General features: G+C 39.1%; 5 protein-coding genes across 12 annotated transcripts; 1 reads left to right on the top strand and 4 right to left on the bottom strand.

Annotated features, from left to right (window-relative positions):
* Positions 1 to 233: 233 nt before the first annotated feature.
* On the top strand, positions 234 to 1,587 carry LOC129407392 (uncharacterized). Its single transcript, XM_055148237.1, has 6 exons — positions 234 to 392; positions 483 to 593; positions 672 to 761; positions 839 to 1,072; positions 1,154 to 1,276; positions 1,364 to 1,587. The coding sequence occupies exons 1-6, from the start codon at positions 350 to 352 to the stop codon at positions 1,585 to 1,587; spliced, it is 825 nt and encodes a 274-aa protein (XP_055004212.1). The 5' UTR covers positions 234 to 349.
* A 2-nt stretch (positions 1,588 to 1,589) lies between these two features.
* Positions 1,590 to 13,092, bottom strand: taf1 (TAF1 RNA polymerase II, TATA box binding protein (TBP)-associated factor). Of its 6 annotated transcripts, none has more exons than XM_055148875.1 (41): positions 13,013 to 13,092; positions 12,456 to 12,570; positions 12,258 to 12,381; positions 12,059 to 12,175; positions 11,843 to 11,962; positions 11,491 to 11,732; positions 11,201 to 11,416; positions 10,729 to 10,968; positions 10,415 to 10,646; positions 10,239 to 10,346; positions 9,989 to 10,156; positions 9,781 to 9,908; positions 9,583 to 9,690; positions 9,328 to 9,501; positions 9,078 to 9,251; positions 8,875 to 8,979; positions 8,603 to 8,803; positions 8,381 to 8,522; positions 7,941 to 8,071; positions 7,784 to 7,864; positions 7,526 to 7,675; positions 7,321 to 7,440; positions 7,064 to 7,239; positions 6,755 to 6,987; positions 6,468 to 6,675; positions 6,226 to 6,397; positions 5,859 to 6,070; positions 5,673 to 5,781; positions 5,502 to 5,600; positions 5,247 to 5,424; positions 5,111 to 5,178; positions 4,909 to 5,031; positions 4,695 to 4,787; positions 4,531 to 4,615; positions 4,386 to 4,453; positions 4,152 to 4,268; positions 3,808 to 3,915; positions 3,395 to 3,487; positions 3,050 to 3,269; positions 2,522 to 2,693; positions 1,590 to 2,449 (listed from the first exon to the last, which is right to left on the bottom strand). In XM_055148875.1, exons 2-41 carry the CDS (start codon positions 12,567 to 12,569, stop codon positions 2,233 to 2,235), a joined length of 5,946 nt encoding a protein of 1,981 aa, XP_055004850.1. In that variant the 5' UTR covers position 12,570; positions 13,013 to 13,092; the 3' UTR covers positions 1,590 to 2,232. The 6 variants fall into 6 exon arrangements, with proteins under 6 accessions (XP_055004850.1, XP_055004851.1, XP_055004852.1 ...); XM_055148876.1 differs by having other exon boundaries at positions 6,232 to 6,397; XM_055148877.1 differs by having other exon boundaries at positions 10,427 to 10,646.
* Positions 13,093 to 13,345: 253 nt separating this feature from the next.
* On the bottom strand, positions 13,346 to 17,036 carry fam76b (family with sequence similarity 76 member B). 2 transcript variants are annotated; one of them, XM_020933536.2, is made up of 10 exons: positions 16,460 to 17,036; positions 16,010 to 16,074; positions 15,878 to 15,932; positions 15,629 to 15,784; positions 15,374 to 15,564; positions 15,246 to 15,296; positions 14,893 to 14,970; positions 14,683 to 14,815; positions 14,500 to 14,601; positions 13,346 to 14,423 (listed from the first exon to the last, which is right to left on the bottom strand). In XM_020933536.2, the coding sequence occupies exons 1-10, from the start codon at positions 16,544 to 16,546 to the stop codon at positions 14,334 to 14,336; spliced, it is 1,008 nt and encodes a 335-aa protein (XP_020789195.1). In that variant the 5' UTR covers positions 16,547 to 17,036; the 3' UTR covers positions 13,346 to 14,333. The 2 variants fall into 2 exon arrangements, with proteins under 2 accessions (XP_020789195.1, XP_020789194.1); XM_020933535.2 differs by having other exon boundaries at positions 14,683 to 14,818; positions 16,460 to 17,012.
* A 204-nt stretch (positions 17,037 to 17,240) lies between these two features.
* Positions 17,241 to 21,531, bottom strand: mtmr2 (myotubularin related protein 2). 2 transcript variants are annotated; one of them, XM_020933540.2, is made up of 16 exons: positions 21,288 to 21,531; positions 20,908 to 20,995; positions 20,806 to 20,826; positions 20,653 to 20,719; positions 20,490 to 20,584; positions 20,307 to 20,411; positions 20,081 to 20,185; positions 19,912 to 19,995; positions 19,681 to 19,830; positions 19,410 to 19,598; positions 19,111 to 19,296; positions 18,839 to 19,045; positions 18,671 to 18,763; positions 18,481 to 18,594; positions 18,237 to 18,413; positions 17,241 to 18,176 (listed from the first exon to the last, which is right to left on the bottom strand). In XM_020933540.2, exons 1-16 carry the CDS (start codon positions 21,365 to 21,367, stop codon positions 18,015 to 18,017), a joined length of 1,923 nt encoding a protein of 640 aa, XP_020789199.1. In that variant the 5' UTR covers positions 21,368 to 21,531; the 3' UTR covers positions 17,241 to 18,014. The 2 variants fall into 2 exon arrangements, with proteins under 2 accessions (XP_020789199.1, XP_055004856.1); XM_055148881.1 differs by lacking the exon at positions 20,806 to 20,826.
* Positions 21,532 to 21,998: 467 nt separating this feature from the next.
* On the bottom strand, positions 21,999 to 24,236 carry cwc15 (CWC15 spliceosome associated protein homolog). Its single transcript, XM_055148611.1, has 7 exons — positions 24,177 to 24,236; positions 23,500 to 23,641; positions 23,307 to 23,419; positions 23,126 to 23,223; positions 22,933 to 23,043; positions 22,320 to 22,456; positions 21,999 to 22,250 (listed from the first exon to the last, which is right to left on the bottom strand). The coding sequence occupies exons 2-7, from the start codon at positions 23,628 to 23,630 to the stop codon at positions 22,121 to 22,123; spliced, it is 720 nt and encodes a 239-aa protein (XP_055004586.1). The 5' UTR covers positions 23,631 to 23,641; positions 24,177 to 24,236; the 3' UTR covers positions 21,999 to 22,120.
* Positions 24,237 to 24,520: the final 284 nt, after the last annotated feature.

Below are 24,520 nucleotides of genomic sequence, written 5' to 3'. Positions count from 1 at the left end.
GACTAGAAACTCTTAAGTCTGGGTCAAGTTCACCTGTGCCTAACCGTGTAATGAATGGATCAATGTACAGCTATGATTTTTCTAAAGACATTTGGGAGACTGAGCAAAATGAACTCTCAGTTTTGGATTCAGTAGATCTTCTGGATGTGGAGGAGAGAGAGGAGGATGAAGAGAGTTGGTAGGAGACAAAATCTGTTATAGTTATAACTATCGTAGTTTTTTTTTTTTTTTTCTTCATGTTCCTACTTCTGGCAGGTTGTATGTTTCACCAAAAAAGTTGACATTTGTGGGAAAAACAGAGTCTGCTCTCAGATGGTGCAGACACGTTTTGGATAATCGCAGCCCTGAGATGGAAGCAGCCTGTCTAAAGCTGACAAACAGGCTTAATTTAAGTAAGTGATTTAGTTTGTTTTTAACTTCACTTTTACAACTTGCATTTTCAAACCTCATTATATTTATGAAAGGTGGATTTCTTTCAACAGAATTGAGTTGTGAGTCCCGACATCCAGGTCTGCAACAACCTGGCACCCTCTCTTTTGATTTATCAATGGACCAAACTTCATTTGGCTGCAGAGCCTCTTCCAACACTTTTGGTAAAGTGCCTGATCTTTTGCTTTGAAAAAATGTGTGCATTATAGTTTCAGTTAACGTTCTTATTTCAATCAATGCAGACCACATTGACCAGAGCATCTCACCTGAATCAAACTACAAGTTGCAGAACATAACAGATATTTACGACACGGCCCGTATACAGGAAGCCTGTGAGTATAGCATAGTACAGTTTGTGTTCTAGTGCACTGCCTATTACAGAGTTGACATATCGTATGTTGTTTTGTAGGTTTGCGACAGGAGAATTTCTACACATTTCGATGTCATAAGTCACCATGGACACTTCCTCTCTGCTCTGACACCACCACAAACAACATCACCCACAGAAACAGAACAGAGGCCTCCTCATGTACTGCATCTGTGCCAATGAACCAGTCAGCAAGAATGATTACTGAAAACTGTCTTAGCCCAAAAGTGACCAGACTTCATGAGTACAAGATGCTCAAGCGTGCACAAAATCAAGGTTTTTGCTCATTATGAAAACAGGATAAGGTCTGTGTGTGTTTGTGTGTTTAAGTGGTGTAAAACCAAACTGTTGTCTCAGGTGCATCCAGTAGGTCCAGCTCACCCATGCACACCAGTCTTCGCTCTCTGCAGGCAGTGAGGAGCAGTCGCAGTTTAGACATTGACGACTACAATCTTGACCAGATCCTTCACATCAGAGCCGGTAAGCAGTAAAAGTTAGATTGCTAATTCAAATATTTATGACAAAGTCACACTGTAGTCAATATAAATTGCCATCTTCATCTTGTAGGTGCATCATCTGCAAGAACAGACTCAAGTTACAGGTCTGTCTCCCATTCAGCTCACCACATGAAGCCGGCCCAGCCCACAGCCATAAAAAGGTGCCAGAGGTCCCACTCCCTTAGCCCATGCAGGATCCCACACTCATCCATTTCCTCTGTGGAGAGAGTTTTTGCTCCTCTCAAAAACAGAGGTGCAGCCTGGTTCCAAAATGGAAGACAAGTACAAAGATGAAATTAAGTTGGTAAGAGATTCACTTTAAGTGACTTGATATACCAACAGTTTAGAAATACAATTGTGAACAGGTAAGTAGGTCTATAGGTTTGAAGACCAACAACAGGAAGTGGTAGACACAAAATTGAAAGTAACAGCTTCATAAGGGGCAACTTTGTGTTTTTTTCAGGGACAGTTTTTTTTTGTATTATATCAAGAGGTATAAATTTCAGTCCGTAACCAACAAATTAGTCATTGTTTTGTAGATGTCCTGGATTGGATTTTACACATCATAAAAGGAATATTCCTACTAAAAATTACAGTGTTTTTACAGCTAAAATATAATCAGCTGCTGTAAAATTTACTTTTCATTCAAAGATATAATTTTGATTGAATTTGTTAGATTTCTCTCTGTTGGCCACTCTTGTAAACAACAAAACAAACTGTTCCGCATCATTGCAAAACATTTGTTTATTTGTTTTAGCGACACAATAAGCATGTATTTTGGGTGCAATTGCACAAATCTTAAGATGACACATGGCTTAGGTCATAATGGTGTACAATATAAAAAGTTGGATGAAAATTGTTAATTACATATTGGTATTTACAAACATCACATTTACATAAGTCTAGTGCCTTTTTTTTTTTTTTTTTTTACATAGTCCACTAATTATCTGAGTCCATGTCACTGTCTCCTCCAATGGACCTGAACTCCTCACTCTCCTCATCCTCACTGAGCTGGACTTGAGACAGTACAGCAGGGCCCCTCCTGCGAGCTTCATCTTCTTCATCCTCCTCTTCCTCACTGATGCCATACTCATCGCCGTTCCCTAGGCTTGGGGGCATTTGACTGCGGCTCTCTGGGTCCTCATAGCTCCCATAGCTTTGGACCAAGACAAACCATTAAGAGACCCACAGAAATAGTGCATGTTATTGGAGCTTGCGGGACCTGTACCTGACATTGCTGTCTTCCAAATGAGGCTCGTCTGGTCCATCCCCTTCATATGACATCATGCTCTCATCCTGCTCCATTCCCATACGAGCTGTCTCCTGGGTCCTCCGGGGGGGCTGCGGTCTGACATCCACCTCTCTATCAGAGTCACTGCCACTTTCTGACAACTGAATGGCTGAAAAAAAATATGCATTCAACTTTAGTGTTTAAATGAACAAAATACATTAAATCAAATATTCAAACAGTAATAAAATTTTCCACATCGTAAACAATGTATTTGTTTTGCATTTTTGTGCTGTTTCTTCTATTTACTACCATTTTGTGATTTGGTTATTTGACCTGTTAAAAGAGATGCATGCCCAGTATAGATCACAGTGATTTATTGGCCTTGTAGGGTATCATTTTAAGATATTCTGAGGCAACCTTGTCAGGAGCTACCAAACTGCAACACTTGAGACCTTCTGCAATCTGGTTTTGAGCCAGGACCTTGTTTTGAGGATTATAATGCTGGGATAAAAAGTATCAACTTACAGGAGAAGGGATTGTCTCCTTCCTCCTCACTGGCGTCGTCCTCTCCATCAGACATGAGCAGGTCCTGGTATAGCACACTAGACTGAGCAGGACGATTTGACCTGCTGTCCTCCCCTTCATCATCATCCTCATCATCTTCATCATGCATTCGTCTGCGAGGCGGCAGCAGCATCTCATCTTCATCATCGTCATCCTCCAGGTCTCCTTCTGCATCCTCTGCCTGGATACACAATACAAAGAACCAATGTAAGTCACTGCCAAGTTACACCTGGATATACTTTTTCATTCAATTCCCTTGTATTATGTTGTGATTAAATAATTTGGATACATGTATTATAGTCTTACAGGAGCAGGGGTTTTGGGCTTTCCATCATCGTCCTCTTCAAAGCCTTCAATGTCCACATCAGACTCTTCTTCCCCAAGTCTTCGGTGACGACCCTAAAAAAGAAATCATCAATTACAGAGCTTATGTTTTTTTTTTGTGTGTTTGTTTTTATTTTTATTCAGTTTTGTTATTTCACCCATTGCATGTCATTGATAGTAAATCCACTATATGTTTGTTTTCAAGTCCATTTGTCCATAGGCTGATATCTTACTGTAAACCTTTGATTTTTACCTATAATTACTCACCCCTTTCACATTCTGTTGATGACTGAAATTATGTTTTCTTATAATATTTTGGAAAGAATCTCAACAATCCAGATGTGTTCAGGACAAGGCAGTGTGGTTGCAAGCCTAAATGCTTAACTCACTCATACCTGACCCCCTCTCTTCTCTGTAGCAACCACTAGAGGGCCTTCAGAGAAAAGACTGCTGGTGTCTCTCGCCATGCTTCCTGTGGCCCCACTGTCGAACAGGTCAACAGGCTGGCCCACGCCAAACAGAGGACAGGAGAGCACCCCAAACACAAGTAAAGGAACAGAACCAAAAGGAGTAAAGGAGAAAGAGACAGGGTTGGACGCTACAATCAGGCAGTTACAGATCATTACAGATGAGGAACAGATGGGTTAGTGTAAGTCAGGATTTAAGAGGAAATGGTACGACTTGTTGTGAGGTGTCAACAGGAAGTGGCTTAGGAGAAAACATTTTCCTTAAGATTTACCTGAGGAGTATAGGGCCCAGGAGTCATTGGGTCTAAGCTCTCCAGGTCGGCTGCATCCAGAGCAGCTTCTTTTGCAGTGGAAATGTCCTTTTCCAACTGGGTCAGGTGCTCATCATACTGTGGGTACACAAACAACAATTACTAGTAAACAATGTTTTTTACTATATTTACAAAATAAATATATAATATAGATAATATAGATAAAAATAGAGAAATAGAGAGAGAGATGCATACATCTGCCAAAGTCTGTTTGCAAACATTGACTATCTCTAGAGCTGTTTTGGTGTATGGGCTGTCTGGACCTGTAAAAGATTATAAATAAATGTCCATAGTATGCTTTGAGAAATATTTTTAATAATGAATAAATGTAATATTTTACCATTGTACTTGATGCTGTTGTTGTGAATGAGACTGATGTCTGAGAGGAAGGTCTCTCTGTTCTGATATTTATGTTTGGAAATGTTCTGAAAGAGGCACAAAATCCTGTAAATAACAAGTTATTTCTGTTGATAAAACTATAAATAGCTTTGCGTCATATGGCACCTTCCGGACAGTCTCCAGGTCCATGGGGTTTGCAATGACCTTGTGATAGTCTGGCACAAACTTCTTGTTGACAGGATGATGGAATGGCCATGACTGCACAGAAGAAAATGGATACAGTCATCAGCATAATGTAAAATGCCCTTGAGGTTTTAATAACTTTTGTCCTTCGTGAAAGAAATTAGTAAAACAAAAACACATTAAAAAAAAGACTCACATCAGGCACTGCCATCATTTTCTGAGTCACAATGTTGTCCAAAATAAAAGAGAACGCAACTTGATCGTCATCATCCAGCAGAGGGTTGATGGCTTTTTCCAGCCTCACCAGTCTGTCTTCCTTCTACACAAACACAAATAAATTTACAAAAGGATTATAAATGTTTATTATCTAGCATATCTGATTTTATAGTAATACTAACCTCCTTTAATTTTGTATCACACAAGTCTAACATGGACTGTGCCACTTGTGTGATTGGATGTTTTGCCCCTGTGATTGAATAATACATTTATGAAAACACATAAGATATGCCTCCTCACAAGATGTTATGTTTATACCATTGTAAGTGGCACTGTTCTTGACAATAAGCTCCACAGCTTCTCTAAACTCCTCTCTTGATGGGTACAGACGCTTTCGTACATTTTCTCTCAGGGTTTGCAGATCCATCGGGCGACTGATGATTTTGTAATAGTCTTTCACAACCTTTGCATTCACAGGTGTGTGGAAGGGGTATGTCTACAGGAATAATTCAGATTATTGAAATAAATGAAACATAGATGGGAAACAACTGAATTATTTGTGTTATTTCTTACATTTGGATGGTCCCGCATGTCATTTATAATGCTCTCCAGCACTGAAGATAAAGTCACCATGGGGTCAGTGCGTCTGCGATGGATGGACTTGTGTGGTTTCTATACATAAATAAAAATGTAAAAAGCTGGAATTTGGAAGTAACAACAAAGCTTCAATATGTTAATATTCACATTTAAGTAGTCACAATGCACAGCGCTGCCAACACGCCTCTTCTTCTTTGCAGGGAGCTGTTGCTTGGGGAACTTCAATACCAAAGACTTTCTTCGCACCTCATCAGCACTGCAGTGAAATAATATTTTCACGTGATCCAAATGGTCAGATAAATGTGATATAATATAACTGAACGTTCAAGATACCTTTCAATGAGCTGTTTGCCCAGTACAATTTTGGTGCCCTCCACTTTGATCAGCTCCTCATTGTCATTGTGAATAACAGTCTTTTCCAGTTCTTCCTCTTGTTCTTCAGTCATTGCCACAGGGTTAGAGGGTGGAGCATTGGTTTGATAGTACAGTGGGCAGAACTTGTTGGTCCTCATGTGTCCAATAGCACCACAAGCACCACACTTAAGCTAGGGAATAGAAGTAAAAATTAAGGAACGCGAAAAACTATTTACCTATAAAATTATTTAATAGTATAAGCAATAATGCAGGTGCAAGTTTGAGCTTGGTACCAAGCAGAAAAAGAGGGACAGGGAGAAAAATAGTACTGAATCAGCAAGCTTACTTTTACCTTGAGGTCTGGCCTCTCCTTGGCCTTTTTGGCCTTCTTCTCTGGAGGCCCCTTGAACTTGTCCTTCTCTTGGTTTCGTTTCAGTCTGCGCAGCTGCTCCTGAATGCGGCGACGCTCCTTTCTCATCTCCTCTCTGTGCTGTTCATCAAATAGGGCAAACTTCCGGCTGCAAAAAATAATTACCATTAGCATGTTCAAAATGTACCTTGTAAAAGAGCTATATTAAAGCCACTCACATGAAGTCATCATCCTTTGTGGTTCTAATCCTCAGGTAAGCATCAATGACTGAGGCTTTGCGCACAGTTTCACAGCGGACATACTCTTTCCCGTCCTCATCTCTGAATGTACGATAAATCTTGAGCCTACGTCCTGTGGCTGAAGAGTTCAGACTGGTGACAGAACAAGTGTCATCATCTTTGTGAGAGCTGGTGGATAAAGAACTTGCTGAAGAGGGAAAAACAAAAAAAATCCATATTAAGATGTCAGAAGTAAAGAGAACAGACAACATACGACTTAAACATACATAACCCTTTCCGTCTGTCTTTGCGGCCCTTGTGGTCTCTGTCACTCTCCTCTCCCATCAACATCCTCTGGAGCTCCTTCCTCTCCTGCTCCTCACGCTCTCGAGAAAGCTGTGAGCTGGTCTTTTTGTTCTGCAGCATGTTCTCAATATTCTTCCCCATCTCCTCAAAGTCACTGTCCTCGGCAGAGCTGCTATCTGTGTCAGTGGACAACACCTCGGTTGACTCCAGCACCCTGGGGTTAATTAGAAAATGTAGGTTAAGACTAGATCAAATGAGAATCCATGAAGAAAAATACAGATGTCGCTGACTTGTTCTGCAGGTCAAAGATCCTCTGGCACTCCTCCTTGTAGCGCTCCTGATGCTCGGCCACAGAGAACCGTGAGCCTCGGGCAAATTTACTCATGGGCCCTTCGCCTGAACGGGCCTGCTCTGTGGACATGGTCCTCACTACGTCAATCACCTCCCACCGCGAAAGCTTCTTTATCTAATAGACACAAATGTAATAACTTATTTGGATGCAAAATCCTACATTTTTAAATACCAAATCAATAAATAAAGTTCTTACTTCCTCCTCTGGTACGCCAAATTTGCGTAGAAGCTGCTTTGCATTTTTCAAAGAAAGTCTCCTCAAATCGGCATCAGTTCCTGTCACAGTCTTTTTGACAGGCTGTGGTTCTTTGTCATCCTACAAAACAACAAAGAGCAGGGTTAATCAAGTTCTCAATTCAAAATAATTATATTAAATCCAGGTAAGTAAATGTCAAACAAACCTTCTGTTGAGTGGGCTTGTTGGGCACCTTAACATAAGAGAAACCCTCTCCACAGCCAGTAGGATCAGCCACACCAGTGACCTCTAGCAGACATTTTCCCTTCATGGCTGAAATGAATGCTCTCGTGGTATTCCAGGGAGCTGTCCGAACCTAAAGCAAAACATTTTTGTAATGATTAACCAACTACTCCACTGCCTATTAACTTGTGAAGGTAATTTAAATATATTAAATATATAACAAACTGTATTGAATTGACACCTCATCATCAATTTTCATTTGAAAGTCCTCTTCATTCTCTTCCTCTGGAGCAAAGAATGACTTCTCTCCATAACCAGCATCCTAAAACATTGAATATTATGCTTAGTGAATGGGACACAGCGTTATGTACCATGTCAGTCAACTGTGTCTGAAATACCTTCAGTCTCTGTTCAGCCACCAGCATGCTGTAATACGCACAGCACTGTTCCGGAGACACCATGGCTCGGATCTCCTCTTCAGTGGGTAATCTGAAGTCGGGCTTTAGTACCCACCAATTTGAGTCCATTCCTGGTACAACAAGAATCATTTAGACCATTTTCTATAAATTACACCCAAATATTAAAACATAACAGCCTTATTGTTTTTAAACAACTTATCCTTTGAACTGAATTGCCCTGAACCGCAGCACACCTTCAGAGTAAGCTCCATATTGGTAGAAGTAATAACCTTTTTGCCACCTCATTTTCCTGCTTGTAAATTCTGATCTCAAACAGCTCTCAAAAATCACATAGCCTCAACATAACCTCAACATGTCCCTAATGACTACACAATATGGGGGCAAATGGTGCTATAAAAGGATATAGGGGCTCATTGTACCTGTGCGTTTAAAGTCAGCACAAAGTTTAAGACGTTTTCTGATGCTGCTCTCAGAATGTGAAGGAAAAGCTTTTTTGATGTCTTCCATCCGGATTCTCCTGGGCCGATCCTTACTCTTCCAGAACAGCCTGTAAATAAATACCTACACACAACAGCAATATTAAAGCAGGGAGGTGAAGACAGGAGATTTAAGTTCATTCACTGTGGATTGCAACCCCTCACCTGTAGGAAGTCCCTGATGTGGGTATTGGCTCTTTTGGAGTTGGGTCCTGGGACTTCAGACAGTGGACACTCCTGACCAACTACAAAGATATCCACCAGCTCTCTGATGTAGTATCCGTGTCGTGTTCGTAAAACCAGAAAATCTGTCTCTGGCATTTTGTGGAGGTAAATTGGTGCACGGAAAAGATTGTTCTCAAATGCCTAAAATATAAATTATAGCTGTTAATATCTATATAAAGATGTTCTTGTGATTAACCCGTGGATAAACCAACCTGCAGCAGCTGTCCAGGATGCAGAGATCCAAGGAAGGGTGACGTGTGGCAGTACACAGTTTCTCCATATTTACAGTCTGGTGCTCCTGGGTCCTTACCAGGTTTCTGAAGTAAATAACAGTATTTAAAAAACAAAAAAAACCCTCATATTTTAAAATAGTATAAACAGCACATGTATCCTAGATAAGTAATCTGAAACGCACGCGTTTGTAGTAGTTCTTGATCTTGGTGGCCATTCCCACTTGCATAATCAGTGGTGGGTATTCTTCACTGTACTCTGCCAAAATCAGATCTCCATCTTTCCCTGTAAGATCTTGAGGAGTTCGCATGAAAAACATATCACCACCTCCAGATGCCTGTCGCTCTTGTTCTCTCATCTGTGCAAAACAAAACATATTGTCTATAAATAAATGCCAACACCAGCGCAACAAACTAAAATGTGCAGATGTAGACCTTAGCCTTTTTCTTGATGTGTTTAAGCAGAGGCTGAACTGCATGAGGCCCTGGTTGAGCCAAAGCACCAAAAGAGTACTTTTTCAAAGCTGGCCGATGGAATTGACGTAGTTTCATAGGTCCCATGTGCGTAGGGAAGAAGGGCTGCCTCAACTCCAAGGCAGGGATAGAGTGCTGTTCAGAATCATAATTTTACACATAGTTTGTGGCTTATCACATCAGACCAGAACAAAAATTATTTTACAAATTACTCACCTGAATAATGTTTCCTCCAAAGGTGCCCCGTAGGCCTTGTTGTTTGGGATAATAAAACTCATCATTTGAGAGGTTCCATGGGTCCTTTATCTCAGGCTGGGACATGTTCTACATAGATATAAAAGTAGTCAAGCTTTTACAATAGACTGCTTAGTATTAGAAAAATACATTTATACCAAGACACAACTTCAATCTTACCTGCTGAGGCTCATCTTTTATTACTCCAGTCTTGCCTAGCAGGATTCGACTTTTCTTGAGTGCAGTTTCTTTTTTGTTTTCTTTTGAAGGCGAGTGGGATGTGATTTCCTCCTTTTCATCAGGAATTTCTATAGGACACAAACAAATTAATTACATGCATGTATAAATATTTAACAAAACTTCTACCTGTTGTCAGGTATGACTATACCTAGAATAATGTTCTCATCATTTGGATCAAGTGTAAGAACAGGTGGAGAGAGATAGTGATCCATTTCCTGGTCATCCCAGATAATATTGTCTTCCCAGCGTCCATACACCAGCTCCTCATTGTCAATGGGGAAAATTGAATACCATGGATTGTCATCTTCATGAGGCGCTATTAAGCAATGACACAAAAATTACACATTACAAAAATTAAACATAAGATGCAAATAATTATGAAAAAATTTAATTCATACCTTGATTATCCTGACTATTTTTGTCCCGCTTAGAGCCAGAGATTACTGATGTTTTTGGTGCAGGCGGTAATGGAGGTGGGACAAGTTGTGAATTACTTCTTGAAAGACCTGTGGAATTTAAATACAATTAAAAAAAGGTCTTATAAAATAATAATAATAAATAAACAGGTACATACACTTTTGCTCACCCTGTTGTGCATTATAAGCATTGGCATTGCGAGTCATGCTGGAGGGGAGCCATCCTGCTAAACTGGCTCTTTGGGTCTTTGTGCCCTTGTGTTTCACATCTTCTCCATTCCAGATAATGTCATCTTCCCACTGCAGCTGAGTGACCATCAAAAACAACTCATTCTCAAGGGCTCTCTTCTCTTTGTCACTCCCCTCGTCACATTCTTCCTCTTCTTGAGACTACAATGAGCAAAAACAGGAAAACATTTAGACCAAAGTAAAAAGTCTAATTTATTACTTAACACATATTGGGTTTACACACCACCATTGCCATGTCTACTACATCCTGAGGCACGTTATCATTTTCCTGCTTGTCTGTTTCTTCCTTTAGTCTGAAACCATAGTTGAAGTTGCTCCCATCTTCAGGGACGCAGAGCATATCATACCAAAGCTGAGCTGGACCATATCTCCACTCTGCTACTTTTGGTCGAGACTCTGTTTCCTTGTCTCCATCACCACAGGCCTGCGAAAACTTGGATTCAACTGGAGCCATCATGGTAATCTGAAAAGGAAAAAGTGTAGTGTTTGATAACATGTTTAAACCCCCAAATACAATAAAGACAACAGTGCAGTGAAACTGCCACTGAATTATTCCAAACTACAGCAAATGTATCTAATATGCAAGTCATAATATACGGTCATTAAAGCTAACTGTAATTTATTTGCTGTAATTACTGCTATAGAAAAAAATTGCAGCAATCATATTCTGTATCTCTACCATAAGACAGACTTACCTCATCATCAGAGAGGCACTGCTCTGGAGGAGGAGGTGGTGCGTACTCATAGACCCATCCAGACTTTTTCTCTTGGCCTTGCTCTGAGCTCTCTCCTTCGGGTGGTGGGGTCCCAGGCTGATGGTCTCGGTGCTTTCTCTTCTTCTTCCTTCTGGCACTCCTCCAAACAGATGGCATGTTTTTTCCAGGACCAAACAATCGTAAGAATCTGAGAACCTGACAAGATATTTAAGACATTATCATTACAGTGTGAAATTTATGTAATGAAACCTCAAAGTCAAGAGCTTTACCCTTCCAGGTCTAAATTCTGGGAACAACTCTGTGACACTTGGCAAGGCTTTGGCTGCATCTTTCTGCATAATTCCAGCCAGCGGGAGGTTGAGTCGGTCTGGAGCCCCACCCGAACCAGACTTTTGCGAAGGACGATCAGTTTCAGATTCTGAATCTGAAGAGCTACTGAAATCCATCTTATCCCCAGAAGTAGATGGCGCAATAATAGAAGGCAGTATAATACCATCACCCTCCTCTGCCACTGTCAAAAGATATGATTACATTTTATTAATTAAAAACATCTGAAATCATTATGTAAATAATATGATATTCTTTTGGATGCACAAATAAAATAAGCAGCCTATTACACACCACTTGCACTTTGAGCAGGTTCATCTTTTTTTATAGATGTGGGAAGACTTGGTGGTGGAGGAGGTGGCATAAGTTTGGAGTCAATATCCTCACAGTCTGCATCATAGTCATCTTCATCATCTTTACACACAAAAGCACATTGTAGTCTAGAACTATTATAGTTACACCAACATGTGTTGCAGCTGTGTATGAATATTGTTATCGCTAATTTATTACCAGGCTTCTTGCTTGGTTGCATTGAGCTCATTGCCTGACGATACTTTTTAGTTTCATCCTCTGCAACTTCACTGATGTCTGAGTAATCAACCGCATCTTCAGTGCTCTTTACCCAACCTAAAATATTATAATATATTGGAAAAGATCATACATTGGATTTCAAACTTTATTCAAAATGAGGACATTATTTTAGGCTTACCTTCCTCATCTACAACGCTAGAGTCTTTAGTTTCCTCTGCGCTGTCTTCTTCATTAGCTGTTATTTCTGTAATAAGTGATCCAAGACCAAGATTGCCCAAGCCAGCCAAATGTTTCTTGGACTCCTGCAAAAAAAAAAAAAAACACAATTATGCAAACCAAACACGAACATTTATGCCAGAACCACAATTAAACTTACATTGTCCAAAACACTGTCGCCCTCCAGCTGCCCATCTTCATTTATATTTCCAAACAGGAAGCCTGTAATCGAAAAGGGACGGTCCTGGTCCTCATCACTATCTGAATCTGACATCCTGTAGAAGAAGTCATTGAATTAAACTGAGAAAGTAAGAGAAATTAAACGTGCTTATTGGAACACGACTTTCAATCATTCAATTCATTCTTGAAAGTCAAAGTATTTGGCAACAAGGAAACTACGCCAGCAGATATACCATGCACTGCAGTTTTACTATGCTAACAGGGAAATGTATGAAAAGTTTGCTAAGGAAACATAAAACACATTTATAAGCACTCTTATGAAAACAAGTTTTGAGTAATGTGTGAATGTAAGAGAAATTCTTAAGTGTTGGAAGAAATGCTAAATATTGCTAGCTACTTAGCCAGCAAAACGTTTACATTAGTCAATGAACGAATTCCCTGTAAATTGCAAAAAAGCTGCCTGACACAAATGCTTGAAAATAACTTATATGTGCACATAGCTGCTGTGTTAATCCAAACATATACGCATAAACTCGCCTGTAATTTCCCTCTCCTCCCCACAACGGATGCTAAGTGTTTTTATTTTGCAGGATGTAGCTTCAATGGCTACCGGAAATCACATATGACCCGGATGTGTAAGCGTTAAGAGCGTGGCTCTATTAAAATAATACTTAAAAATTATATAAATAAAATTATTGCGTCGTGTGAAATACGTCATGTAAACAAGCATTATTAATTACTGCACGCGAAAAGAATCGGATGAAACATTAGCATTTACTTAATTTTCAATATCAGATTTCATAAGCACACAAGGCTTATGAAATGCTTGATGTATGTCATCTGCAGTTTGAAAGTAAGATAAAAAGCCAGTTAAGCCAGTTTGTTTTTTATTAGTTTGTAAAACAATAGTTTTGGAAAAAGAGTACAAAAGTGATCCTGGATGCCACAGTATGAAACCAGCCCAATTATGTAGGGTGAAAGGTTTGCTTCTTTAAAAGGCATTATCTACAGACATGTTAATTTCAACTGGCCTTACCATACACAATAAATCACTAAAACAATTACAAGTAATAGGTTAACACAATGGCTGACCCCATTAATATGTTTACATTTTTAGAAAAACTAAATAAAAAAAAGGGAAACAAGTAAAAGGCTTGACCACAATGCCAACCGGTATCTGGCAGTAGGTAAAATCATGCAATATGACAATCGTTCCACTAAAGAGAAACAGCAATGCACTACAGCTGTCACACAGTGAGAAGGGGCAGCCAGAGATGTTCTTTCTGACAGTTATTGTAAATGTCCATTGGTTTGTGTTGACTGTTTTCTACAGTAGAGCAGCAGCTCACTGGGCAACCAAATTTGCATACATAGATAAGTTGCACATATCCTTAGTTAACAACAACTTGTCTTTCACAATCATGTCCCAGTTAAAAAAATATAACTAAATGACCATTTAGGAACTCCCCAAAATGTGGGATATTCTCATATTGGGAAATAAAAAAGCTAGGAAATACATGAATAAATAAGTCAGCTTGACATCCATAAAATTTCAGTGGATACATGGGAGTCATCAGAATGCCATCCACAAATGCACATCATGCATTTCTGGCCTGGGTATCCGGCAGTGTTAAAAATGAGGGCTCAATCCTCTGCTCCTCCAAAAGTTGCATTCCACAATCCAGTGGGAAACTCACCATACAATATCTAAAATAAGTTGACATTTGATCTTTTTTCAACAATTGATTAACCATGTACAACATGGTTTTACCATATGAAAACATAAAAGTGGGAGCAATGTGGGAACAAAGGACTTTCATTGTTAAAGCAATCTCTGTTAACCACCGCTCACCAGGTGTTAGGGCAGCAGAAGTGAGCTTCCTGTTCGGTCAAACTTCTTTCCTTTTGAAAGGGCTGCTACCTGCTTCATCAGCTCTCTGTTTTTGGCCTACAGAAACCAGAAATTTTACATTTAATAAATCTTGATTAAAATGTACAATGGTCTGTGTTAGATGCTGAATTACCTGTTGTTGTTCCATTGCCTCTTTGTGTGATTTCTCCATTTGGTTCATCTTGACTCTCATGTTGGACTCCTGATACTGAAAGTCTGCTTTGAGCTCAGTCAGCTTTAAGAAGGAGATTGAGACAACTGTTACTGTTAAATCTGCTTGGACTGCTGACAGGTGAAGCTGCCATAGATCCCTTGCCTTTCTGTCTTTTTCCAGAATAGTCTGATCCCTTTGTTGTAGAAGCCTTTTCAATGACATCACTTCCTCTTTGAGCTGGCTGATGAGGATGAAGTTGTCTGTTCCTCCAGAATCCATGGACTGAGTGATTGAACTGCTATTGATATATAAAAAAATGTGTAATATGAACCGAGAATACAATTAAATGGCACATGTAGAAATATAACTTACCTGTCTCCATTAGATGGCTTCAACTCAAGCTTTGGTTTCTTCTTTGGAGTCTCTTTTTGGATTGAGGATGATTTATGGCTGCAAAGGACAAAAATAATTCTAGAAAACCAATCATCCATCAACCAACCATCAACTCTCACAGTCAGACATTTCTCAATCATGATCCAGATATGCTCTGCAGCAAATAAGCAACCACAGTACACTACATTCTTTCTGTTGAGTGAAACTGCTACAACGAAAGCACTAAAAACATCAACACCCCCTTGTTGTGACAGTAAAAAGCATCTGCAAATTTCTCAATAACGCTTTAATGACAAGACAGAAAACTTTGTTGTGAGGAAACTAAAATTTACCTCTGCTTCCACAGTCCCTGCTCTTGTTCAGGACTCAGACTCCCACTCAGTCTGAATAGGAAAAGTGCACATTTAGTGAGCTATATACACAATGTAGTAAAGGCTTAGGGTGAAAACTAAAGACATACTTGTGGTGAGAGCTGCTGTGTCTGTGTTGGTGATGGTGGTGATGGTGGTGATGATGATGTGATCTGGAGTGGTGGTCTTTCTCATTGAGGGAAGAAGAATTTGAGCCAAAACCTTTCCTTTGCTCCTTTGTCTTCTGTAGGACACGTCGGTAGGACAGAGTACACAGCCAGCAGAGCAGCTTACCATCCACCTTTAACATATAAGAGCCACAAGTTAATTACCGTATCCATTACATTTAGAGTTGAATCAAGTACCTTTCTTCTGCCTTCTTCTTTGCGATCAAAAGCACATTGTTGCTTGCACTGCTCGCAGGTTTGAGGTGGTCCATATTTCTTCTCTGAGTTTGTACATCGCTGACACTTGGTTCCAATAAAGGCCGCAATAATATTACAGTACTGGCAGGGTTTGGGCTGGAAAGAGAAAAGAATAAATGACAAAAACTGCAGATGACAAAACTAATAGAACAAATGGAAATAAGTCATTATTAAACGCCCAAAACTTACTGTCCCAAATTGTTTGACATTCTGTGCACACTTCTTGCAGATGGTGTTTGTTTTGCTGAAAAAAAAAAAAAGAAAGGCTTTAAGTGGCAAGCATGAAAACAAATTTAACTAAGTACACTCATTAATTCTTACCTTTCTTGTTGAAACTCTGATCTGCAGTATGTGCACTTGACAATTGGATGTGCAATGCGGCACTCCTGTGAAAGCAAAATTACTTGTTTTATCACATGTAAAATTAAACGGATATTTTAACCAAAAAATAAATAAATAACTTTAGACAGGGCAATAGGCTATAGATAGCAATCTTCCAGCACCATCTTCAACAAGTTGAAAAGACCAAAGAGTATCAGTAGGAGTAAAGATGTTTATTAGCCCCGATTAAGATACTGAAGCCAGTGATACTCTGTTGACTATTAGAAGGCAGTTTGCAGAACATCGCTGCTATTAGTGTTACATAATAGCAGCACGGAAAACCCACCCAAATCACAAATATTAGGGAACAACAAAATCGATATCGGCGTGACATACATTTTTACTTTTATAATCAAAAAGCTCAAGACACAGAATACATCAGTGTCAGACCTTGCAGAGCTGCTGGCCTTGCGATAGCTCCTCAAAGGGGTACCGCTGGTTACACTTCGTACAGGCGTACAGCGCCGACGTAGCCATCCTCTCAAACTGATGTCACTGAGCTAAAATGGCCTAGCGTCCAGCGGAAAACTGAACAGATTATCAACGCTGTTTTCCTTCCCGGTCTTTGCTAATCAAGAACTAAAACATTGGTGGCATCCAAGGCTAACGTTAGCTGGCGTTAGCTCTGATGGCTAAGCGTCGAGAGCTGGACATAAATAGCTGAGCAGCGGAAGAACAATAAACTCCAAATATCTATGACCTCTACGGCATTTTACGCTGCACGACAGAACCAACTATGCATGTACGGCATATTTACTGTCATCCGATGATAAACAATACAGGTAGCTCAGATTAGAGTTTAGTTTTAACTATTCTCGCCAAGAATGGTATTTTCCTGTTTTCCTTCTTTTTGTATCGGCGTCGTCGTCATGTAACCGGAAGTTGCCGACGCTCTCCATTAGAACAAAATTCATCGCGATACTGCACATCTACGCGGGATTTTCGGTTTTAAATCTGGCAGGCCAATCAAAGCCGTGATTTTCAGAGAAATGTTTGTAAACAAAACTGTTAACGAAAGACTGAATACTTATATAGAGAGATCCATCCCTGCAGATGAGATGCACAACAAAGTATCACACAATGATACGACCTTTAAACTAACTTTGTTTAAAGTTAGTTATGAAATAATGGTGTTCAGCAGCCCGTTTATAACACAACAAATTTGGACCTCTTCAACTTCAAACTTTAATAAAGTGGTTGGTACCATACACATTTGCTTTTTCATGTCTTTGGTTTACCGTTACATTTGACATAGAAACAGTCAATAGGAGGTTTCAGTATTTTTTTTTTAATTTAGCATTTAAGGCACTGCTAATCTACATTCAGTAGACTATTTACTAATTTCTTGTAAAGACACTTGCACTGTTGCATAGTTAAAAACAAACAGAAGCTATAACTTAAAAAAAAACAGAAGGTAGAAATTACATTCTTTGCAGATGTAGTTTGAATGCTATAAACAGCCAGAGGGCAACTAGCATCACTATGAAAAGGCCTCTACAAAAAAATAAAACAAAACTGAATGTCCTGTCTGAAACTAGGCACACTGTATTTGGTCACTTGACTACATCTTATGATATCCATTAGATCTTACACAATGCCTATATCACCTTAATCTTTAATCTAAAACATGTTACTGTAAATGCTGTGGAAATGAGCAAATTAATTTGCTTTGACTTATAAATAACACCTATTAGCAATTTAGAGGAATGCAATAAGGCATCTACTGTTATACAATTCAATATATAATAATTTTTCAAAAACTAATACTGGTTAAAATCTTATTAGATGCAGTTGTATCACCACGTGCAATATGGCTCTGAGACATGGTTAATCCTGTTGTAAACTCATGTTTAACTAATGCAATGCCACATGTGGTGTAATGCAACTTGTTATTGCAGCACTTTCTACATTTAGAATTAAACCCAGTCCTGAGGATCACGTGCTGTCAAACAAAAGTCTGCACAGGTGTGATGGAGCGTGTGGGAGACCCAGCTCGTTCGGAGGATGAAGCAGAACGATTGGTCACTTCACGTTGAAGCTCCTCAACCCGCCTCTGCAGTTCAGCACGCTTTACCAACAGCTCCTTGTAGCGCTGATGGACCGGTTCCTGGAAAGAAAATTAAGGTTTGATTTCTTTAGAGTACAGTTAATATTTGCCCAGACATACCTGAGGTCTCATCCGAGGATTCCAACGGATGTAGTAACCAACCCAAAGCTCTAGGTGGCGCAGGCTGACAACAGGGAACAACACATGATTGGAGTAGTTCACATAAAGTGGATTAGTGAAATCATCCAGTTGGCTGTTTACATATGACCACAAGGACACAGTTCTCTTAGGAATCTCCTGTCAAATAAAAATCAATAATTACTTGAGTACTTGAGTTTGAGTAAAAAACACACAATAAACTCACTTCCTTCATTCTCTGTTGTTCACTGTTGCACAAAAATGTACCAAAAAGACAGCTATACAGATGATCCAAGATAGTCACCAGGAAATATTCATTATACTCAAAAGCTGCAGGAAACTAAAAAAATGTATTTAGTAACATAAAATTGTATAAGGGTCATTCTTAACACGGTATTAAATTTAAATAAGCTTACCTGTCGAGTCAGCTGCCAAACACAGTCAATAAACTGGATAAAAACAGGTGAGCGGTCGGCATCAGTGTGGTTTTTATCTCCATGACCAATGCGCTAAAAGGAAATTATCAACAGTAATATGTGAATTGGATGAAGTGATAAAATCAGAATTTCCAAAAAAGGATTTACCGTCTGAAAACGATGACCAAAGCTGAGCCACTCTTTTTCAAGCAGCACCTCAAAACCACGGATAGTGCGATAATAGCCATCAAGCATCAGCATGGCCAAAGATGTGAGTTGACCTGTGCGGTCCCATCCATCGCTACAGTGAACCACTACTGACGTTTTTCCAGATTCAACTTTATCAGCTATTCGCAATGCTCCTGCCATTATTAGCTAAAGGTACAATAATAATAAGTTGGAAGTATAAGAATGACTAAGTTCTGTGGGTTATGTATTACCTTGATGTGTTCAAGCCAGTGAGTAGACTCCAGATTGGAAAGCCAGTGGGAGTCCTCAATGTTCGGATAAACCACGTCCTTAAGTTTACGAAGGGACTCTCTCATAACGTGAATATTGTGAATGTCTAAAAAGACAAGTTCAGCGTTCTGGTAAGCATCCTCACTTTCATATCCTCCACCTTTCATCTGGAGGAAAATACTGGCAGTTAGATAAATCTCAAGTGACTGGTGTTTATATTCAATATATTGAAATGGCAAATCAATAAGATCTAATCATTTTGCCAGTTGAATATACAAACCTTGTTGGCAGCAGCGTTGACACTGGGCCGGGCATCAAAAATGAAGAGCTTATGAGACTGGGCATTCGCATCCATTATGGCTTGGAGATACTTCTCATCTTCTTTACTGCGTTTGCCATTCACACCAACCATAGGCTGACTGCAACGTGTGATTGTAGCCTGACTCTCTGGATGAATCCAAGACAAAACCTACACAAAGATTATGTAACACTGTTTTTACATGACTGACAAAGACATAAAACAAAAGTACATCTCCTACTTTGTTACTCACAGGAATTCTTCCTTTAGCCCTGAAGGCTGCTACCCTTTTCAGTTCCTCATCTGGCATGTTGACAGGCACTGCTAGTGTTGATGGATAGGTGTCGCAGAGTTCATAGTGGTCATTTACTTTTGTTATTCTCCAGCTTTCATTAGGAATACCCTACATGCACATGGCAAGGTCAATAAATAGGAATGTTAAATAGATATAAATATTAACTGTAAAGTGAGTAATTCAGTGCACCTGTCTTTTATACTCAGCAAGAGCATCATACACCTTCCATCCATTTTCAGGAAACACTTGTCGATATTGAAGAGCAAATATTTGCTGTCAAAACCAGGAGAAACAATCTTTAACTCCTGTTTGGAAAACATATGTAGAAGTAGTAGCCAGTGTGGCTGAAAACACTTACTACTCCATTGGAAACAGGAAACGCAAATTTCATCAGCACCTCAAAAACTGACTTCCTGAGAGTGTCATCCATCTGCTTGTGTGCAAATCGGAGATTACGCATATCCTACACAGGAAGATATGGGCAGAAACCCATTAGAGACACATTGAAAAGGCAAAATAACAGTGACTTACTATATGCTCTATACTTGTTTCTAAAAATACTATTTTCTCTACTGTAATCACACCTTGCATACAATCCCATATGAAACATCCCCACGGGTTGAGGCATTACCAATCTTCTCCACTCGACTCACTACACCCAGAGGCAGGTCCAACACAAATGCAGGTTCCTGGAAAATGTCTCCAGTATAAGCCAAAATACCATCACATGTAAACTGTGGTAAATAATTACAAGAAAACAAACGCACTCTGTCCATGCACTTAAAGAACAATCTGTAGTTGGTGACCATCACGGTTCCCCTTATGGCTCCAATGAATGGGCAGAAGTAGGTGACATCTTTTGCTACAAAAGAACTTGTTTTAGAAACAGTAATTAAACACTCAATTTAGAAATACAGAAAAAAAACTTACCCACGTCTTGAACGGTTTCATTTGGAAGAAGCTGTGGCTCCTGTTTGTCTGACTCTCTTGGGATGTGCTAAAAGGATCAGAAACATAAAAAAATGAATACGCACAAAGTAGTTTATTACCTCTAGTGAACTGTAATCATTGTGGTATCCCAACCTTTGTAGCTTTGGGTTTCACCTAGGTCACACAAACAAAATGGGGACATTTAGGCTCTATTGCTTATTGCAAATAGATGATTTGTACTGATAGGCAACTCACCCTGAGCTCTGGGGAAAACTCGGTGGATGTGGACTCAGACGAGGTGGGCTTTACGTGGGCAGAACGATCAGAGCGGGACGTAGAAGAACTAAAGGCAAATTATAATATAATACTATAATAATTATACTAATAAAACCTTTGTGGAAAAAGTAGACAGTTAGATTGCCATTGTTATGTTTTCAGTGGTGTTGTTGAAACCTTTAGTCACAATAATAAACAGTCTGTTACCATCACCACATTACAATTATCACCTTGCTCAGTGCTAGTCAATTTTCTCACAAAATAATGCAGTAATGACATTGTTCTCAAGGTTTTCTTTTTAAGTTTCAAGACACTCGTATATAGTGCACTGAGTGGAGTTCTGGTGGAGTTATATTTACCTAGATAATGAATCAACGCTGGGCTGACGTGAAGAGGAGCGCCTCGAGCCCAAACTGTCAATACTCCCACTTTTCTCCATGTTTTTGTGGTTTAAAAGTTAGTCCAATAATCATGGAGGCTTTAACACGATATATAGAGAGGCGTAAACGCAGATAAGTCTAGTTAAAGCCCTTCTTGAAGTAAACAAATCCGCACAAACAAAAGGGAGCTGCCATCTTTTCCCAGCAACCTCCCAATCCCTCAGACAAGGGAGTGATTGTTCAGCATGGCGCCCTCTACTGACCACTTCGACACCGTTAACCTGGATTGCGCATTTTGTTTTACTACGGTTCTGTCCGTTATGAGTGCGAAGTAGTCTAAAAACACATTTTAGATTGTGACTTTTCGTTTAAATGACTGTGTTAGACAGTTTGTAAACATCCTGATTGCCGACATGCAGCACGTTACTGCGAGGGCATTGGAAAAACATTGGCTGCAGTTACATGCACTCTAAATCTCATTGTAGATTTTTTTTATAGTTATAAGTTATAAAGCTAATCAAAAGACATGTAAACAGCAAAATCATCTAATCTAAATCAAGACTTTACTCACTTTAAAATTACTACAATTAAAAATAAATATGATCAAACCAAAATACAAAAATATAAATCTAGACATATTCTTGATATGAATGCAAGATAAATTTTAAAGAAAAAAGTATATTCAACACCTTTAAACATGAATTAATGTTTATTTGATGTTTTACAAATGGAAAAAGGACAATTGTATTTAACACATATTTACAACAAACCAGCACTATGTAAGCCTTAAAAGCAAAATAAACAAAAACAAGTTATTTAACATATTTCTCCATAAATTTTTTGTGAAACTCAGAACGAAGGGTGTCATTGACAAATCGTTTCTCTTTCCGAGCCTCGTCCACTCCTTTGGCGCAGTTCTTGAAAACAACATCATCATCCCACCTGAAAGATATATCCACATTGTAAGAAATATTATATTTACCATTTGCACATTAGGGCAGGATATTTTACCTCCTTTTAACTTTGAATGAGCTCTGGGTCTGGCTGGTCTGTTGTTGTTGTTGCTGTCCTGCTAAATTAATCAATGGATTCCCACTCAAGATGTTCTCCATTCGGATCCTCTCCTCTTCAGCCTTTTGCTCACGCTCCTACAAATAAAACATTTAAATCCATTAAAAATCTTAACTAGAAAATGAGAGAATAATAGACAATGAAAGATGAAAATTAAGTTCCTTTCCACAGGCAGTGATCACTTTAAATGATGCATTTTAAAACTGCAACAGGCACTTTATGTCATTGGCTAAATTACGTATTAATAATGCACATCTTTGACTCTTGTTTATATTATGTGAGTTTTGTTTTTATATGTTTTAGTTTGTCTGTCTTAATGGCTTTGCACTCTAGGCTTCTCACACCCTTTTTCCAATGTGGTTGTTTAACTGCAAATGGCAAATAATCTGAACTGAGAGGTCGGAAAGGTTAGATGTAACAGGATGAAGTGATGGCTGGGAAATGTGACAGTGTATACCTCTAACTGTCTAAATGTGTAAGTGCTAATACGGCTTTGTTGTTTTTTTAATATGAGAAATAATATAATATTGCTTGAACTGAAAGGTTGCCTCACCTTGCGTTCCTGCTCTTCAGCACGCTCTTTCTTAATCTTCTCCAACTCAGCCAAAAGTGCAGCAGTGTCATCATCATCACTGTCTTCATCAGAGTCCTCATCTTCCTCATCCTAAAGCAAGTAACAAGAATAAATAAATAAAAAATGTGATCACTGTAAATGAAGACACTATGAATACACGAAAGAGCCTTACATCAGTGAGAGGGTCATCAGCGTCAAGGTTAGCTGCGGGGATTTGATCCAATCTCAGTCGCTTGGAAGATGATGAAGATGATGATGAAGTTGTGTGTTCTGAGAAGTGTAGTAATAAAAGTCAGTGAATGAATTGTTACTACAATTTATGACCTCACTTTAGTTGAAGAGGAGAGTCTAACCCCTTGGTCCTCTCTCCCTGGTTTTCTCCCGTGCAGCCACACGCTCTCTCTCTTCCAGCTCCCTGCGGAAGTCACGGGCACGGACCTCCTCTGGGGCATCCTGAGTCGGTTGTCTGTAAAAAAAAAATAAAAATTCAGATTATGCGTTTAAAGTGTTAGTGGGAAGAAAAGGTGCCATAGTCCCCCAACAAACCTGTATTTGATCTTTGTATGCCCTGGTAGGTCTCTGCTGGAATATTGTTTAGACAGAGCACTTAAGTCCCCCTCTCCTTTACCCCTACCACCTCGGGCTGGCTCAAACGTAGGCCTAGCAGCTGTAGTCATCGTGGATGGCTCTAAAGTACATCAACACGCAGAATGAATACCCAAACTATTTCAAGTATTGTATATTATACTGTTGGCAGTATGCAGTACAACTTAAATAATTAAAACGTAACACAAGAACAACTTATAAATTGAATATTGAATTAATTTTACAATCCAAACAAACTATTGTGCATTAGCTTAATCTAGTAAATCTAATTTAATACTACAGAATTTGTTAATGGCTGATATTATAAGCATACGATCTTTTCAAACAATTTACAGTTGACTGCAATGACGCTTTAACAACAACAATACATAAGCCAAAACATGTAATGTATTATTCTAAGTATTTTTATATTAGGAAAGATAAAATAAAGACAAAAAGGCTAACAAGGTAGCTTGCTAACTAGCGCGTACAATGTAAGTGCCTGTGTGAGAAAATCACCACAAGCCTTAATAGAAAGAAAAGACGTATGCTTTAAGTTAGCGTTGACAAGTTATAAGGGTATTTTAGGCTAAATAAAACATAGAATATTGCTATTATTAAAGAGTTTGAAGACATACCGACTGCTCCTACACGACAACCGGAAAAGTAGCTAAAACATGAACGTCACTTCCTACAAGAGGAGCTCAGGATGTAGCTCCTTGATAAATACGATAGGGGGCAATATACAGCACAATTTTAAACCTCCTATATGTTTTATACCATACAACGGCGGACATAATTTGCTCTTCCGATCAAATTCATTAGTTTGGCCTATTGCAGCCAGGGTGTGGAAATTAATTAAGCTTCTAGTCTATGAATGCAGTGATCCATGTCTACTGACCCCTCTACTGACACCCGATGTAATGTTAATATTTAGGTACCAGTTGTTAGAGAAGCATACATGACCTGCACGTCTTATCTT

This window comes from Boleophthalmus pectinirostris, unplaced genomic scaffold, assembly GCF_026225935.1.
Source record: "Boleophthalmus pectinirostris isolate CB_2022bp ecotype Guang Dong unplaced genomic scaffold, ASM2622593v1 HiC_scaffold_12, whole genome shotgun sequence".
NCBI lineage: Eukaryota > Metazoa > Chordata > Actinopteri > Gobiiformes > Gobiidae > Boleophthalmus > Boleophthalmus pectinirostris.
This window is presented reverse-complemented; position numbering and strand designations above follow the sequence as displayed.